The sequence below is a fragment of the Heterodontus francisci genome, chromosome 8 (genome assembly GCF_036365525.1).
Source record: "Heterodontus francisci isolate sHetFra1 chromosome 8, sHetFra1.hap1, whole genome shotgun sequence".
Lineage (NCBI taxonomy): Eukaryota > Metazoa > Chordata > Chondrichthyes > Heterodontiformes > Heterodontidae > Heterodontus > Heterodontus francisci.
Genome location: NC_090378.1, coordinates 80,550,554 through 80,567,368, shown reverse-complemented (window position 1 = coordinate 80,567,368; position 16,815 = coordinate 80,550,554). Strand labels below are relative to the sequence as shown.

The window sequence follows — 16,815 nt, the reverse complement described above, 5'->3', positions numbered from 1 at the left end:
TCTTATATGTTTCAATAAGTTTACCCCTCATTCTTCTAAACTCTAATGAATAAAGGCCTAACCTGTTTAGCCATTCTTGATAAGTCAACCCCTTCATCTAGAAGTGGTTCACTCTTGAAGTGGTTCAAGAGTTCACCTACCAAGGCTCAACTATCACCAGTAACCTGTCTCTAGATGCAGAAATCAACAAGCGCATGGGAAAGGCTTCCACTGCTTTGTCCAGACTGGCCAAGAGAGTGTGGGAAAATGGCGCACTGACACGGAACACAAAAGTCCGAGTGTATCAAGCCTGTGTCCTCAGTACCTTTCTCTATGGCAGCGAGGCCTGGACAACATATGTCAGCCAAGAGCGACGTCTCAATTCATTCCATCTTCGCTGCCTCCGGAGAATACTTGGCATCAGGTGGCAGGACCGTATCTCCAACACAGAAGTCCTCGAGGCGGCCAACATCCCCAGCTTATACACACTACTGAGTCGGCGGCGCTTGAGATGGCTTGGCCATGTGAGCCGCATGGAAGATGGCAGGATCCCCAAAGACACATTGTACAGCGAGCTCGCCACTGGTATCAATCCCACTGGCCGTCCATGTCTCCGCTTTAAAGACGTCTGCAAACGCGACATGAAGTCCTGTGACATTGATCACAAGTCGTGGGAGTCAGTTACCAGCGTTCGCCAGAGCTGGCGGGCAGCCATAAAGGCGGGGCTAAAGTGTGGCGAGTCGAAGAGACTTAGCAGTTGGCAGGAAAAAAGACAGAGACGCAAGGAGAGAGCCAACTGTGTAACAGCCCCGACAAACAAATTTTTCTGCAGCACCTGTGAAAGAGCCTGTCACTCTAGAATTGGCCTTTATAGCCACTCCAGGCGCTGCTTCACACACCACTGACCACCTCCAGGTGCTTACCCATTGTCTGTCGAGATAAGGAGGCCAAAGAAGAAGAAGAAAAGAAGACACCTCATTCTTCTAAACTCTAATGAATAAAGACCTAACCTGTTTAGCTGTTCTTGATAAGTCAACCCCTTCATCCCAGGAATCAGCCTAGTGAATCTCTTTTAAACTGCCTCCAATGCCAGTATATCCTTTCTTAAATACAGGGACCAAAACTGTACACAGTACTCCAGATGCGGCCTCACTAACACCCTGTACAGTTGTAACAAGACTTCCCTATTTTTAAACTCCAACCCCCTAGCAATAAAGGCCAAATTCAATTTGCCTTCTTAATTATGCTAACTTTTTGTGTTTCATGCACAAGAACACCCAGATCCCTCTTTGCTGCACTTTTTTGGAGTCTTTCTCCATTTAGATAATAGTCTGCCTTTGATTCTTCCTACAAAAGTGCATTGCCTCACACTTTCCTACATTCAACTCCAACTGCCAAGTAATTGCCCACTCACTCAACCTATCTATATCCCCTTGCAGATTCCTTATATCTTCATCACAACATGCCCTCCCATCTATTTTTGTATCATCAGCAACTTTGGATATATTACACTTTGCCCCCTCCTCCAAGTCATTAATATAGATAGTAAATATTTGAGGCGCTAGGACTGATCCTTGTGGCACTCCACTATTTAGTCTTTCCAACCTGAAAAAGACCCATTAATCCTGACTCTCTGTCTTCTGTATGTTAATCAATCCTCAATCCATGCTAATACATTACCCTCAATACCGTGAGTTCCTATCTTGTGCAATAATCTTTTATGTGGCACCTTATCAAATGCCTTCTGGAAATCTAAATACACTACATCGACTGGTTCCCCTTTATCAACCCTGCTTGTTATATCCTCAGAGAAGTCTAGGAAATTTGTCGAACATAATTTCCCTTTCACAAAACCATGTTGACTCTTTTTGATTGCGTTAAGTTTTTCTAAATGTCCTGCTATTTCTTCCTTAATAACGGATTCAAGCAACTTCCCAACAACCGATGTTAGGCTGACTGGCCTATCGTTTCCTGCTTTTTGTCTCCCTCCCTTCTTGAACAGGGGCATCACATTGGCAGTTTTCCAACCTGCTGGGACCCTCCTGGAATCCAATGAGTTCTGGAATATGATCCAAGGCATCTCCTGTTCCTTTGTAACATCTGGCAGAAAAATCAATTTAAATTGATGAAAATGGCCATTTTGTCAAGGTTTGGTGAGAAAAAACAATAGAGGTACTTTTGCACTCTAGGTTGTATTCTATAGGCCACCAGCTAGTTGGAAAGATATAGATGAGAAAATTTGCAGGGAAATTACTGAGAGGTGCAAAAACTGTAGTGACACTGGGAGATTTTAATTATCCCAATATAAGCTGGGATAGTAATAGTGTAAAGGGGGAAGAGTTTTAGAAGTTTGTGAGAGGAAGTTTCTTGATCAGTTTGATTCCAGCACAACAAGGAATGAAGTATTGCTGGATCTGTTTCTGGGGAATGAGGTAGGTCAAGTGGATCAAGTATCAGTAGGAAAACATCTAGGGAACAGTGATCACAGTATCATAAGATTTAGGTTGGCGTTGGAAAAGGAAAAATCCAGAGTAAAAATACTTTTTTTATCTGTTTCATGGGATGTGGGCATTGCAGGCAAAACCCATCCCTAATTGCTCTTGACAAGGTGGTGGTCAGCTGCCTTCTTGAACCGCTGCAATCCATCTGGTGTAGGTACACCCACAGTGATATTAGGGAAGGAGTTCCAGGATTTTGATCCAGCGACAGTGAAGGAAAGGCTATATAATTCCAAGTCAGGATGGTGTGTGGCTTGGAAGGGAACTTGCAGGTGGTGGTGTTCCCACATGTCTGCTGCCCTTGTCCTTCTAGGTGGAAGAGGTTGTGGGTTTGGCAGGTGCTGTTGAAGGAGTTGTGATAAGTTGTGCAGTGCATCTTGTATATGGTGCACATTGCTACCGCTGTTCGTCAGGTGGTGTTTTTGGACTCGCACTCATCCAGGCAAGTGGAGAGTATTCCATCATACTCCTGACTTGTGCCTTTTTGGTGGTGGACAAACTTTGGGGAGTCAAGAGGTGGTTTACTTACTGCAGAATTCCCAACCTCTGACCTCCTGTTCAGTTTCTGGTCAATGGTAACTATCATGCAGGCCCCCACCTGCCAAGCATAAGACATATTAATTTCACCACATGAACATTAAATTTCAAACTGTTGTTGAAGTGAAGAAAGGACTTGCTTTAAACAATTGCCAGATCTTGGCTGGAAAGACATTTGCATATTAACAGATAGTGTTTGGAAGGACAAAGCAGCCATTCCCTGACAATCAACCCACAATGGACTTTTGATCACCAGACGTTGAAGGTGGGGGAGCTTGCATTTCAGGTTGGCTGCTGAGATGGCCGAACACACAAACGGACATGGTCAAACCAGGCAGTCACATGACTAATCTGCTGGGAAACCTGAGTTTTTTGAATTTGTACAAACAGTTTGGGCAGAAAGCAGAAAGCTCCTGGACTGAGAAGATCTCTCCTGGCTGGCTCGCCACAGCATCTGCTGTCTGCCCACTCCCATCTCTTTCTCACAAGCCTCTGAATCCACATGAACCCCAAGAGAGAAAAGTCTCCTCTAGTGAACAAGGTTTAAGAAGAATACTGGGCCCCAACGAAAAGCAAGATCTACCTACAATCAAGGACTCTACAATGAGCTCGAAAACCCGTAACAAAAACTCTTCAGATATCACCTCAAACTTTTCCACTTTTTTTCTTCTGCTCTTTTCTGTCTCTATTTGCATGTGTGTATCGCGTATGCATGCTAGCGTGGGCGCCTTGTAAATCTGTAGGCATCAACCGAATTAGACTTTACGTTTAATCAATTTCAACTTTTCTTCTTCAAACCTAAGAGAGCCTGTTTGTGCTGGTTTCTTTGCCTTATAATTGGAATGCGGTAAACAAGGATTCACCAAAGTGAACTAAAAACACAGTGTGTTTAAAATTAAACCCCGTTACGGTAAGACCAGGTGAAGGCTGAGAGGGAACCCTAGATACCTTTCTCACCTGGTCGTAACAGTAACCCTCAGGATGTTGATAGTGGGGGATTCAGCAATGGTAATGCTGTCGAAGCTCAAGGGGAGATGGTTAGATTCTCCCTTGTTGGAGATGGTCATTGCCTGGCACTTGTGTGGCGCAAATGTTTCTTGCCACTTATCAGGCCAAGCCTGAATGTTGTCCAGATTTTGCTGCATATGGACACGGAGTGCTTCAGTATCTGAGGAGTCGCAAATGGCACTGAACATTGTACAATCATCAGCGAACATCCCCACTTCTGATCTTATGATTGAAGGAAGGTCATTGATGAAGCAGTTGAAGACAGTTAAGCCCAGGACACTACCCTGAGGAACTCCTGCAGCAATATCCTGGGTCTGAGATGATTGATGGAGGGGCAATTTCAGTGTGGGGGAATTGTTCTGTCCCAGGTATATTGGAATCAAACATTAACAGGCAAAACTGCAAATGAACAATGGGCTGCCTTTCAAGAGGAACTGGTTCAGATACAATCGAGATATGTTCCCACATGGGAGAAAGGTAAGACTAACAATGCCAGAGTTCCCTTCATGACAAAAGTAATAGGGAGTAAGATGAAGCAGAAAAAGGGAGGATGTCAGGTTGATAATACAAATGAGAATTAGGCTGAATATAGCAAGTTCAGAGTGGATGTGGAAAAGGAAATGAGAGGCAAAGAGAGAGAGTATGAGACTGGCAGCTAACATAAAAGGGAATCCAAAAGTCTTCTATAGGCATATAAATAGTAAAAGAGTAGTAAGAGGAGGTGTGGGGCCGATTAGAGACCAAATAGGGAATCCATGCATGGAGGCAGAGGCATGCCTGAGGTACTAAATGAGTTCTTTGCATCTATCTTTACAAAGGAAGAAGATGCTGCCGAAGTCATAGTGGAAGAGGAGGTAGTTGAGACACTGGACGGGCTAAAAAATGATAAATAGGGTTATTAGAAATGTTGGCTGTACTTGAAGTCGATGAGTTACCAGGGCCAGATGGGATGCATCCAAGGATATGGGGGAAGTAAGGGAGGAAATTGTGGAGGCACTGGCCATAATCTTCCAATCCTGCTTAGATACAGGAGTGGTGCCAGAGGACTGCAGAATTGCAAATTTACGCCCTTGTTCAAAAAAGGGTGTAAAGCTGGCCAGTCAGTTTAACCTTGGTGGTGGGAAAGCTTTTAGAAATGATAATTCAGGACAAAATTAAGTCACTTGGACAAGTTTGGATTAATTAAGGAACGTCAACACGTATTTGTTAATGGTAAATTATGTTTAACTAACTTGATTGAGTTTTTGTTGAACTCACAGACAGGTTGATGAGGGTAATGCAGTTGATGTGGTGTATGATGAACATTCAATATGTGTTTGATAAAGTGCCACATGATAGGCTTGACAGCAAAGGTGAAACCCATGGAATAAAAGACACAGTGGCAGCATGGATATGGAGTTGGCTGAGTGACTGGAAACAGGGCGTAATGGTGAATGATTGCTTTTTGGACAGGACAAAGGTCTATAGTGGGGTTCTCCAGGAGTTGGTACTGGGACGATTGCTTTTATTGATATATATTAATGACCTAGACTTGGGTACAGGGCACAATTTAAAAATTTTCAGATGACACAAAACTTGGGACTATTAAGAACTGTGAGGAGCATAGTGATAAACTTCAAGAGGACATAGACAGGCTGGTGGAATGTGCAGCCACATGGCAAATGTAATCTAATGCAGAGAGTTGTGAAGTGATTCATTTTGGTCAGAAGAATGAGAAAAAGCAGTACAACATAAAGGATGCAATTCTAAAGGGGTGGCAGGAACAGAGAGACCTGGGGTATATGTGCACAGATCAAGGGTAGTTTGGAAAAGTGGTTAAGAAGGCATACAAGATCCTGGGCTTTATAAATGGAGGCATACAGTATAAGAGCAAGGAGGTTATGATGAACCTTTATAAAACTCAGGTTCAGCCTCAACTGGGATATTGTGTCCAATTCTGGGCACCACACTTTTGGAAGGATGTGAAGACTTTGAAGACAGTGCAGAAAAGATTTGCGAGAATGGCTCCAGGGATGAGGGACTTCAGTTATGTTATTAGATTGGAGAAGCTGAGGCTGTTCCTCTTAGACAAGAGAAAGTTTTGATAGAGGTGTTAAAAATCACGAGGGATCAAGACAGAGAGAAACTATTCCCATTGGCGAAAGGATCAAAAACTGAAGGACACAATTATATAAGGTGATTGGCAAAAGAGCCAATGGTGACATGAGGAAAAATGTTTTTACACAGTGTCATGCAGACCCCCACCTGCCAAGAATGAGGCATATTAATTTCGTCATAAGAACATTGATTTTAAACTGTTGTTGAAGGAAGAAATGACTTGTTAAAGAGATCACCAGACCTTTGACTGGAGGACATTTGCATACTAAGAGACGGTGCTTGTGGAGACAAAGAACTACTCCCTGAATCCAATTAACCCAAATGGATTTTGATCACCAGACATTGAAGGTGTGAGGAAGCGCATTCCAGAGACTGCTAAGATGATACCATCCACAAACGCAGGAGTGGTTAAGCCAGTTAGTCACATGACTGATTTACTGGCCAACTTGGAGTTGAATTGTGCAACACAGAAAAGGACAGACAGTAGTTTGCAACTGAAGCTGGAACAAGAAAGTCTCTCTCCTGGCTGTCTCTCTCTCGCTTTCTCCCCAGCCACAAGAGCCATGGAAGACACATAAACCTCAAGAGAGAAAAGACTCCGACATTGAAACAAGTTGAAGCGTGAACTGGGCCCGAACGAACCGCAGGACTTACCGGCAACCAAACACTCCACATTGCACTCAAAGGACAGTAAATAGAAACGCAGCTATTGCCTCAAACTTTTCCCCTTTATTCCTTCTACTTTTTCTGTCTCTACCTGTGTGTGTTTATTGCGTATACATGCTAGCGTGGTCGCGTTGCATATTCATAGTCGTTAACCGGATTAGCGTTTAAGTTTAATAAACTTCTACCTTTCTTGTTTAAATCTAAGGATACCTGTCTGATTTCTTGGCCTTACAATTGGAGCAATGAACAAGGATTCACTAAGGGGGAGCTAAAACCATGGTGTTTCTAAAATTAAACCCTGTTACGGTTAAACCAGGCAAAGGCTGAGAGGGAACCCCTAGACCCCTTCTCATCTGTTCGTAACAACAGCAAGTGGTTAGGATCTGGAAAGCACTGTTTGAGAGTGTGACAGAGGAGGTTTCTAACGTGGCTATTAAAGGGGAATTGGATAAGCACAAGAGAGAAAATTTGCAGTGCTTTGGGGAAAGTGCAGGGGAGTGGGACCAGCTGAGCTGCTGTTGCAGAAAGCCAACAAGGACATGATGGGCTGAATGGCCTCCTTCTGTGCTGTAACTATTCTATGATTCTACTCCAATAAACATTTTGGACATCGTGTGATATGACTCACATTAAAGGGAAAGGTCCTTCAAGAATGCATGGAAGATCTTTGAACATGTGCCAGATGGGTATAGAGGGATACATAAGAACAAATAGCATTCATCTTGTTATTAAGTTCACAGGACAGTCAGAAGAACACTTAGGAAGACAAACCTCATCACATTGGACATGCTGAGAAACCAGGTTTTTTGAGTCTACTGCATAACTGCAATAGTTATTATACTATGGATGTCTGATGAATAAACTTGCATCTGGAAAATACACTTGTACCTGAACCACAAGGAATCATTTAATTAGAAAATATTTTCTTACAGTGTTGAGGTACCTCACACAGTGGGCACACTATTTTTCAACCTGCACTTGTAAGATACTTTGCCACCCTTATGTATCAGCATAAGTTCCACTTAGTCATCAGCAACTCCACACAATTTAAGAATTTTGTGCTTCTGAAGATCTACCACTGGGTTGGGTCAAAAATTGGGTTCTCAGCGCTGGAAGATATGATCTCAACGTAACTGCTGAGATTAGAGCCCACAGAATTTCAGTCCCACAGTCTTCATCAAAAAAAGTACATCAAACATCAAAAAAAGTACATTAAACATTTTGTCATTGCTAAATGTTTGGCTGAAATGCAACTTGTGATAAAACATGGCATGACATCTTCACAATGTTATTACTTTGCTTCCATTTTTCATCATCATGATTAAAGTAATGATTCTTCCTCCACCCCTCCCCCACTGACCACAAAAGTGGTATCTCTTTAAAAATCCATTCATCTTTGTCCTAAATGACTCAATCCAGCTCTTTCTGTACTCATCCAGTCTCACACCTTAGTATTCACTGAGTATTGCATATACCCAATGAAGAACTTTACACAGAATGGGAGGATTTAATGTGGGTGACGGGGGTCTCAGCCAGCAGCAGAAGTACCAGCGAGCACCCTGTGTCGCCTTCTCTGGGGAAGGCCAGTTGTGTTACATGACAATTAGGCACTTAAGTGGACAGCAGTGGACCTTCCATGGGATTAAAGACCTTGACGACAGAAGTCCTGCCGGCTGACAGCTGCCAGCCAATCAGAGGCTGGCAGCTTTCACTGAGCAGCGCTACCATGGAGGCAGCGGCTGCTGTCAGTAATAGACCAACCATAGGAGCTGGACCCAGGCCACATGTAAGTCAGGGCAAAAGGGGTTTCGTGGGTGGTGGTTGTAGGGGGGTCAGCAGCAAGAGACAGGGGCGTGACTCTCAGAGGGCTCTCCCTTACCGATGCTGGGTCCCTTGATCAGGCACTGAGTACCTTTTAACAAGGGAGCCCCCCACCCCCCGCCACCTGGTGTGGCAAGCAACCTGCATGGGTTTGCTTGGCATGCTCCCCATGCAGTGACAGGCCCACCCTCCACTGGGCTAATACTAGCAGAAGCTGAATGAGGCCCTTAATTGAGCATTAATTTTCCACTTAAGGGCCTCAATTGGCGGCAGAGCAGGAACCCACCATGGACTTAATTAGGGTGGAGGCGGGAAGGTGACGGGGTCCCCCCACCCCCCCCACCATCCTGTCCGATTAAATGCTCTACCCACCTTCAGACTCAAGCGGGGGAGAGCATAAAATTACCCCCAATGTGTGGAAATCCCCTTAACTGAAACCTTTGCTGGAAATAGTCAGCAGGTCTGGCAGCATCCAATCAGAGGGCCAGCAGCTCTGCAGCCTCGGCAGTGCCACCAGTGGAGGCACCAGCCATCCTGCCTTCCAGCCCATCTCCAGAAAGCTGGTAAAGTCCTGGCCAATGTTTCAGGTCTGTGACCTTTTATCAGTACTTTCTGATGAAAGGTCATCGAACTAAAACACAAGCTGGAATTTTCCGGACCCTTAGTGGGCGGGCTTGGAGGCTGGGGGTGGGAATATTGTAATATTGCAGGGGAAGACATTGTAACAAAAGTCCGACATCTTCCCAACAGTTCCATATTTTCCAAGGAGCGGATGGCATGGCAGGACAACAGGGTGCCCCGACTCGACAAAATGGTAGTTGAGGCAATTAAATTGCTAATTGAACGTTATTTTCCAGGGTTGTTTGAATTTTACAGAAAGTGCACTGGGACCACGGGGCTTCAGAGCATGGGCAGATATATGAAAGCAGCAAAGGGGCAACAGGTCAGTTTTGGCTTCACTCAGCAACCGTCAGGTGAGGCAGCGTGCCTTGGCAGGAAGGGTAGAGCAGTACGGGCATTGTGAGGAGTGGGGGCTAAGGTTCCAGTGCTTTGGGGGCGGGCTGCCAAAGTATCATCTGACACTTGTGTGGATTTAAAGGGGAAGAAGAGGGAGTGGGTGTGGTGATTGGAAGAGCTGTCCAGATGAGAGGACCTGGAGACAGAGTGCCCACCTGCATGGGCATCTTGCACTGAGGAAGTGGGTCCTCTAGTGATGTGGAGCAGCTGAGAGGGAGAGAGCTGCAGCCACAGGCAGTGGAACAGCAGTAACTGCATGGCCGACTGGAGTGCCAGCCTTGGTTTGAGGAAGTGGGAAAGATCACAGAGGGCAATGCGAGCACCCTCCAATGTGCAGAAGGAGGTAGCCTGCAGTGAGGATCTACAGACAGAGGATGATGTACCTTCCAATGTCCACGTGGCAGTATCACTGAAGACTGCGCCTCTCCAGGGAGATCATCACAGATCGTGTGCTATGATGATGAGTGAGCCGAGCCCCAACGGGTGGTGGCCATCCAATGTCAGTGGTACTGAAGCTGAGCCTCTACGCCTCTGGTTTATTCCAGAGACACACCAGTGATATGTGTGCGATCTCCCAGTCTGTGGGTCATAGATGCATCAAGGTGGCGACTGATGCCCTCTTCAGGAGGGCTAGCCAATACATCCATTATTATACCAATCCGCACAGTCAAGCTGAGAGAGCCAACGGTTTCAGGACCATCGCTGGATTCCCCTACATGCAGAGTGTAGTCTGCATGCATGTGGCCATCAACCCTCCCACAGGCCAGCCAGCAGCCTTCATAGGATCCTGCTGGTGTGTGTTCAGCACCCAGGAATCAGCCACGATGTCTACATACTAAGGCACTCCCAGGTGCCTGAGATTTCCACACCCCTGCATGCTTTCAAGGTTGGATTCTGGGTGACAAGGGCTACCCACTAAAGAGATAGCTACTTTGTCCTGTGAGGAACCCAAGAATGGATGCAGAGGAGAGACACAGCACCTGTCACAGGATAACCCAAGCTACCATTGAGCAGGCCATAGGTCTCTTGAAGATCCAATTCAGGTGCCTGGATTGATTGGGTGGCGCCCTTCTATATGCTGCAGCGAGGATATCACGTGTCATGGAGGTCTGCTGTGCTCTACATATCCTGGCATTGAACAAGGAGGATATAGTGGAGCTCCATGCCTTCTCAGATGAGGAGGATGTGGAGGAAACTGATGACTAATCAATGCATCATGAAGGACCCCAGGGACCGCAGGAAAGGCACAATGAGATAGGCACTAGAGAGGCTTGTGAAGCACTTATGCAAACACCTTTCAGATGACCCTTGCCACCTCATTCTTCCAATCCAATAAAAGTCCATCTTTCTTCTGCATTGTTGCCATTTCCTTACTTTAACATCCCATGGCCCTGCACCCAGTGACACCTTGATCTTCAGCATTGGCAAAGCGATTATCACACACGCTATGGTCCCTCCCAACATGCCCTTGAGGGTAGTCCTGAGGTTCCAGAAGGCTGCAAGTAATGGAAGGAGATGTCAACATGACAGTACACCTTTATAGCAAACATAAACAGACACAAGCAGACACTTCTTAACAGTGTCTTCAGTTGTGAACCCCAAGTGCATCTAGGTGCTCTTCTTAAATTTCTTATGCATGCTCCTAGGTGGTACTCCCCCTGCGCTATCAGCTGAGGTGGAGGAAGGCTGCTGACCTCGCTGCCCCGTGACTTGGGATGACCTTGGCCACTGTCCTCTGATCGCCTGAGGGCCCTGGCATGCTGAGGGGCTCCTACACATGTGCAGTATGCTTCATTTTGTCAGCAAGAGGACTTCTCACAGTGGCAGAGTTTCTCACTGGGGCAGGACTTGTCGGCAGGAGCTGGGAAATGTAGATTGGGAGCAGCTGTTTGAAGGTAAATCCACATGTGATATGTGGGAGGCTTTTAAAGAGAGGTTGATTAGCGTTCAGGAGAGACATGTTCCTGTGAAAATTAGGGATAGAAATGGCAAGATTAGGGAACCATGGATGACAGGTGAAATTGTGAGACTAGCTAAGAGGAAAAAGGAAGCATACATAAGGTCTAGGCGGCTGATGAAAGACGAAGCTTTGAAAGAATATCGGGAATGTAGGACCAATCTGAAACGAGGAATTAAGAGGGCTAAAAGGGGTCATGAAATATCTTTAGCAAACAGGGTTAAGGAAAATCCCAAAGCCTTTTATTCATATATAAGGAGAAAGAGGGTAACTAGAGAAAGGATTGGCCCACTAAAGGACAAAGGAGGAATGTTATGCTTGGACTCAGAGAAAATGGGTGAGATTCTAAACGAGTACTTTGCATCGGTATTCACCGAGGAGAGGGACATGACGGATGTTGAGGTTAGGAACAGATGTTTGATTACTCTAGGTCAAGTCGGCATAAGGAGGGAGGAAGTGTTGGGTATTCTAAAGGGCATTAAGGTGGACAAGTCCCCAGGTCCGGATGGGATCTATCCCAGGTTACTGAGGGAAGCGAGAGAGGAAATAGCTGGGGCCTTAACAGATATCTTTGCAGCATCCTTAAACACGGGTGAGGTCCCGGAGGACTGGAGAATTGCTAATGTTGTCCCCTTGTTTAAGAAGGGTAGCAGGGATAATCCAGGAAATTATAGACCGGTGAGTCTGACGTCAGTGGTAGGGAAGCTGCTGGAGAAGATACTGAGGGATAGGATCTATTCCCATTTGGAAGAAAATGGGCTCATCAGTGATAGGCAACATGGTTTTGTGCAGGGAAGGTCATGTCTAACCAACTTAATAGAATTCTTTGAGGAAGTGACAAAGTTGATTGATGAGGGAAGGGCTGTCGATGTCATATACATGGACTTCAGTAAGGCGTTTGATAAGGTTCCCCATGGCAGGCTGATGGAGAAAGTGAAGGCGCTTGGGGTCCAAGGTGTACTAGCTAGATGGATAAAGAACTGGCTGGGCAACAGGAGACAGAGAGTAGCAGTAGAAGGGAGTTTCTCAAAATGGAGACGTGTGACCAGTGGTGTTCCACAGGGATCCGTGCTGGGACCACTGTTGTTTGTGATATACATTAATGATTTGGAGGAAAGTATAGGTGGACTGATTAGCAAATTTGCAGACGACACTAAGATTGGTGGAGTAGCAGATAGTGAAGGGGACTGTCAGAGAATACAGCAGAATATAGATAGATTGGAGAGTTGGGCAGAGAAATGGCAGATGGAGTTCAATCAGGGCAAATGCGAGGTGATGCATTTTGGAAGATCCAATTCAAGAGTGAACTATACAGTAAATGGAAAAGTCCTGGGGAAAATTGATGTCCAGAGAGATTTGGGTGTTCAGGTCCACTGTTCCCTGAAGGTGGCAACGCAGGTAAATAGAGTGGTCAAGAAGGCATACGGCATGCTTTCCTTCATCGGACGGGGCATTGAGTACAAGAGTTGGCAGGTCATGTTACAGTTGTATAGGACTTTGGTTCGGCCACATTTGGAATACTGCGTACAGTTCTGGTCGCCACATTATCAAAAGGATGTGGATGCTTTGGAAAGGGTGCAGAGGAGGTTCACCAGGATGTTGCCTGGTATGGAGGGCGCTAGCTATGAAGAGAGGTTGAGTAGATTAGGATTATTTTCATTAGAAAGACGAAGGTTGAGGGGGGACCTGATTGAGGTGTACAAAATCATGAGAGGTATAGACAGGGTGGATAGCAAGAAGCTTTTTCCCAGAGTGGGGGTTTCAATTACTAGAGGACACGAGTTCAAAGTGAAAGGGGAAAAGTTTAGGGGGGATATGCGTGGAAAGTTCTTTACGCAGAGGGTGGCGGGCACCTGGAACGCATTGCCAGCGGAGGTGGTAGATGCGGGCACGATGGAGTCTTTTAAGATGTATCTAGACAGATACATGAATGGGCAGGAAGAAAAGAGATACAGAAGCTTAGAAAATAGGCGACATGTTTAGAGAGAGGATCTGGATCGGCGCAGGCTTGGAGGGCCGAAGGGCCTGTTCCTGTGCTGTAATTATCTTTGTTCTTTGTTCTTTGACTTGTCACAGTGGCAGGGCTTATCACACTGGCAGGGTTTGTCACACTGGCAGGACTTGTCACAGTGGCAGGGCTTATCACAGTGGCAGGACTTGTCACACTGGCAGGACTTGTCACACTGGCAGGGCTTATCACAGTGGCAGGCTTGTCACAGTGGCAGGGCTTGTCACAGTGGCAGGGCTTGTCACACTGGCAGGACTTGTCACACTGGCAGGGCTTATCACAGTGGCAGGGCTTGTCACAGTGGCAGGGCTTGTCACACTGGCAGGGCTTATCACAGTGGCAGGCTTATCACAGTGGCAGGCTTGTCACAGTGGCAGGGCTTGTCACAGTGGCAGGGCTTATCACAGTGGCAGGGCTTATCACAGTGGCAGGCTTGTCACAGTGGCAGGGCTTGTCACACTGGCAGGACTTGTCACACTGGCAGGGCTTATCACAGTGGCAGGACTTGTCACACTGGCAGGGCTTATCACAGTGGCTGGACTTGTCACAGTGGCAGGGCTTGTCGCACTGGCAGGACTTGTCACAGTGGCAGGACTTGTCGCACTGGCAGGGCTTGTCACAGTGGCAGGGCTTGTCACACTGGCAGGACTTGTCACAGTGGCAGGGCTTATCACAGTGGCAAGGCTTGTCACACTGGCAGGACTTGTCACAGTGGCAGGGCTCATCACAGTGGCAGGGCTTATCACACTGGCAGGGCTTGTCACACTGGCAGGACTTGTCACACTGGCAGGGCTTGTCACAGTGGCAGGGCTTGTTGCACTGGCAGGGCTTGTCACAGTGGCAGGACTGGTTGCACTGGCAGGGCTTGTCACAGTGGCAGGGCTTGTTGCACTGGCAGGACTTGTCACAGTAGCAGGGCTTATCACACTGGCAGGGCTTGTCACACTGGCAGGACTTGTCACAGTGGCAGGGCTTATCACAGTGGCAGGGCTTATCACAGTGGCAGGACTTGTCGCACTGGCAGGACTTGTCACACTGGCAGGACTTGTCACACTGGCAGGGCTTATCACAGTGGCAGGGCTTGTCACACTGGCAGGACTTGTCACAGTGGCAGGGCTTATCACACTGGCAGGGCTTGTCACAGTGGCAGGGCTTGTCACACTGGCAGGGCTTATCACAGTGGCAGGGCTTATCACACTGGCAGGGCTTATCACAGTGGCAGGGCTTGTCACAGTGGCAGGGCTTGTCACACTGGCAGGACTTGTTGCACTGGCAGGGCTTGTCACAGTGGCAGGGCTTCTCACACTGGCAGGACATGTTGCACTGGCAGGACTTATCACAGTGGCAGGGTTTGTCACACTGGCAGGGCTTATCACACTGGCAGGACTTGTCACAGTGGCAGGGCTTATCACAGTGGCATGGCTTGTCACACTGGCAGGGCTTGTTGCACTGGCAGGGCTTGTCACACTGGCAGGACCTGTTGCACTGGCAGGGCTTGTCACAGTGGCAGGGCTTGTCACAGTGGCAGGGCTTGTTGCACTGGCAGGGCTTGTCACAGTGGCAGGAATGGTTGCACTGGCAGGGCTTATCACACTGGCAGGACTTGTCACAGTGGCAGGGCTTATCACAGTGGCATGGCTTGTCACACTGGCAGGACTTGTTGCACTGGCAGGGCTTGTCACACTGGCAGGACCTGTTGCACTGGCAGGGCTTGTCACAGTGGCAGGGCTTGTCACAGTGGCAGGGCTTGTTGCACTGGCAGGGCTTGTCACAGTGGCAGGAATGGTTGCACTGGCAGGGCTTGTCACAGTGGCAGGGCTTGTTGCACTGGCAGGACTTGTCACAGTGGCAGGGCTTATCACACTGGCAGGGTTTGTCACACTGGCAGGACTTGTCACAGTGGCGGGGCTTATCACAGTGGCAGGACTTGTCACACTGGCAGGACCTGTCACACTGGCAGGGCTTATCACAGTGGCAGGCTTGTCACAGTGGCAGGGCTTGTCACAGTGGCAGGGCTTGTTACACTGGCAGGACTTGTCACACTGGCAGGGCTTATCACAGTGGCAGGCTTGTCACAGTGGCAGGGCTTGTCACACTGGCAGGGCTTATCACAGTGGCAGGCTTGTCACAGTGGCAGGCTTATCACAGTGGCAGGCTTGTCACAGTGGCAGGGCTTGTCACAGTGGCAGGGCTTATCACAGTGGCAGGCTTGTCACAGTGGCAGGGCTTGTCACACTGGCAGGACTTGTCACACTGGCAGGGCTTATCACAGTGGCAGGACTTGTCACACTGGCAAGGCTTATCACAGTGGCTGGACTTGTCACAGTGGCAGGGCTTGTCGCACTGGCAGGATTTGTCACAGTGGCAGGACTTGTCACACTGGCAGGGCTTGTCACAGTGGCAGGGCTTGTCACACTGGCAAGACTTGTCACAGTGGCAGGGCTTATCACAGTGGCAAGGCTTGTCACACTGGCAGGACTTGTCACAGTGGCAGGGCTTATCACAGTGGCAGGGCTTATCACACTGGCAGGGCTTGTCACACTGGCAGGACTTGTCACACTGGCAGGACTTGTCACAGTGGCAGGGCTTATCACACTGGCAGGGCTTGTCACAGTGGCAGGGCTTGTCACACTGGCAGGACTTGTTGCACTGGCAGGACTTGTCACACCGGCAGGGCTTATCACAGTGGCAGGGCTTATCACAGTGGCAGGGCTTGTCACAGTGGCAGGGCTTGTCACACTGGCAGGACTTGTTGCACTGGCAGGGCTTGTCACAGTGGCAGGGCTTCTCACACTGGCAGGACATGTTGCACTGGCAGGACTTATCACAGTGGCAGGGTTTGTCACACTGGCAGGGCTTATCGCACTGGCAGGACTTGTCACAGTGGCAGGGCTTATCACAGTGGCATGGCTTGTCACACTGGCAGGACTTGTTGCACTGGCAGGGCTTGTCACACTGGCAGGACCTGTTGCACTGGCAGGGCTTGTCACAGTGGCAGGACTTCTCACTATGGCAGAGCTTGTTGCAGTGACAGGACTTCTAACTGGGGCAGGGCTTCTCACTGAGGCAGGGCGTCCACTGGGGCAGTGCTTCCACTGGGGCAGGGCTTCTCACTGAGGCAGGGCTTCCACTGGGGTAGGGCTTCTCACTGAGGCAGGGCTTCCACTGGGGCAGTGCTTCCACTGGGGCAGGGCTTGTCACAGTGCTTTTCATGCTCCCAGTGCAGT

General features: G+C 47.9%; 1 protein-coding gene across 1 annotated transcript; it reads right to left on the bottom strand.

Annotated features, from left to right (window-relative positions):
- Window positions 1–15,730: 15,730 nt before the first annotated feature.
- On the bottom strand, window positions 15,731–16,393 carry LOC137373216 (keratin-associated protein 5-5-like). The gene has a single exon (XM_068038072.1). It carries the CDS (start codon window positions 16,391–16,393, stop codon window positions 15,731–15,733), a length of 663 nt encoding a protein of 220 aa, XP_067894173.1.
- Between the last annotated feature and the right edge of the window lie 422 nt (window positions 16,394–16,815).

Excerpts from the sequence above, each read along its gene's own strand:
- LOC137373216 (XM_068038072.1), bottom strand. The coding sequence starts at position 16,393 with ATGTCCTGCCAGTGTGAGAAGCCCTGCCACTGTGACAAGCCCTGCCAG.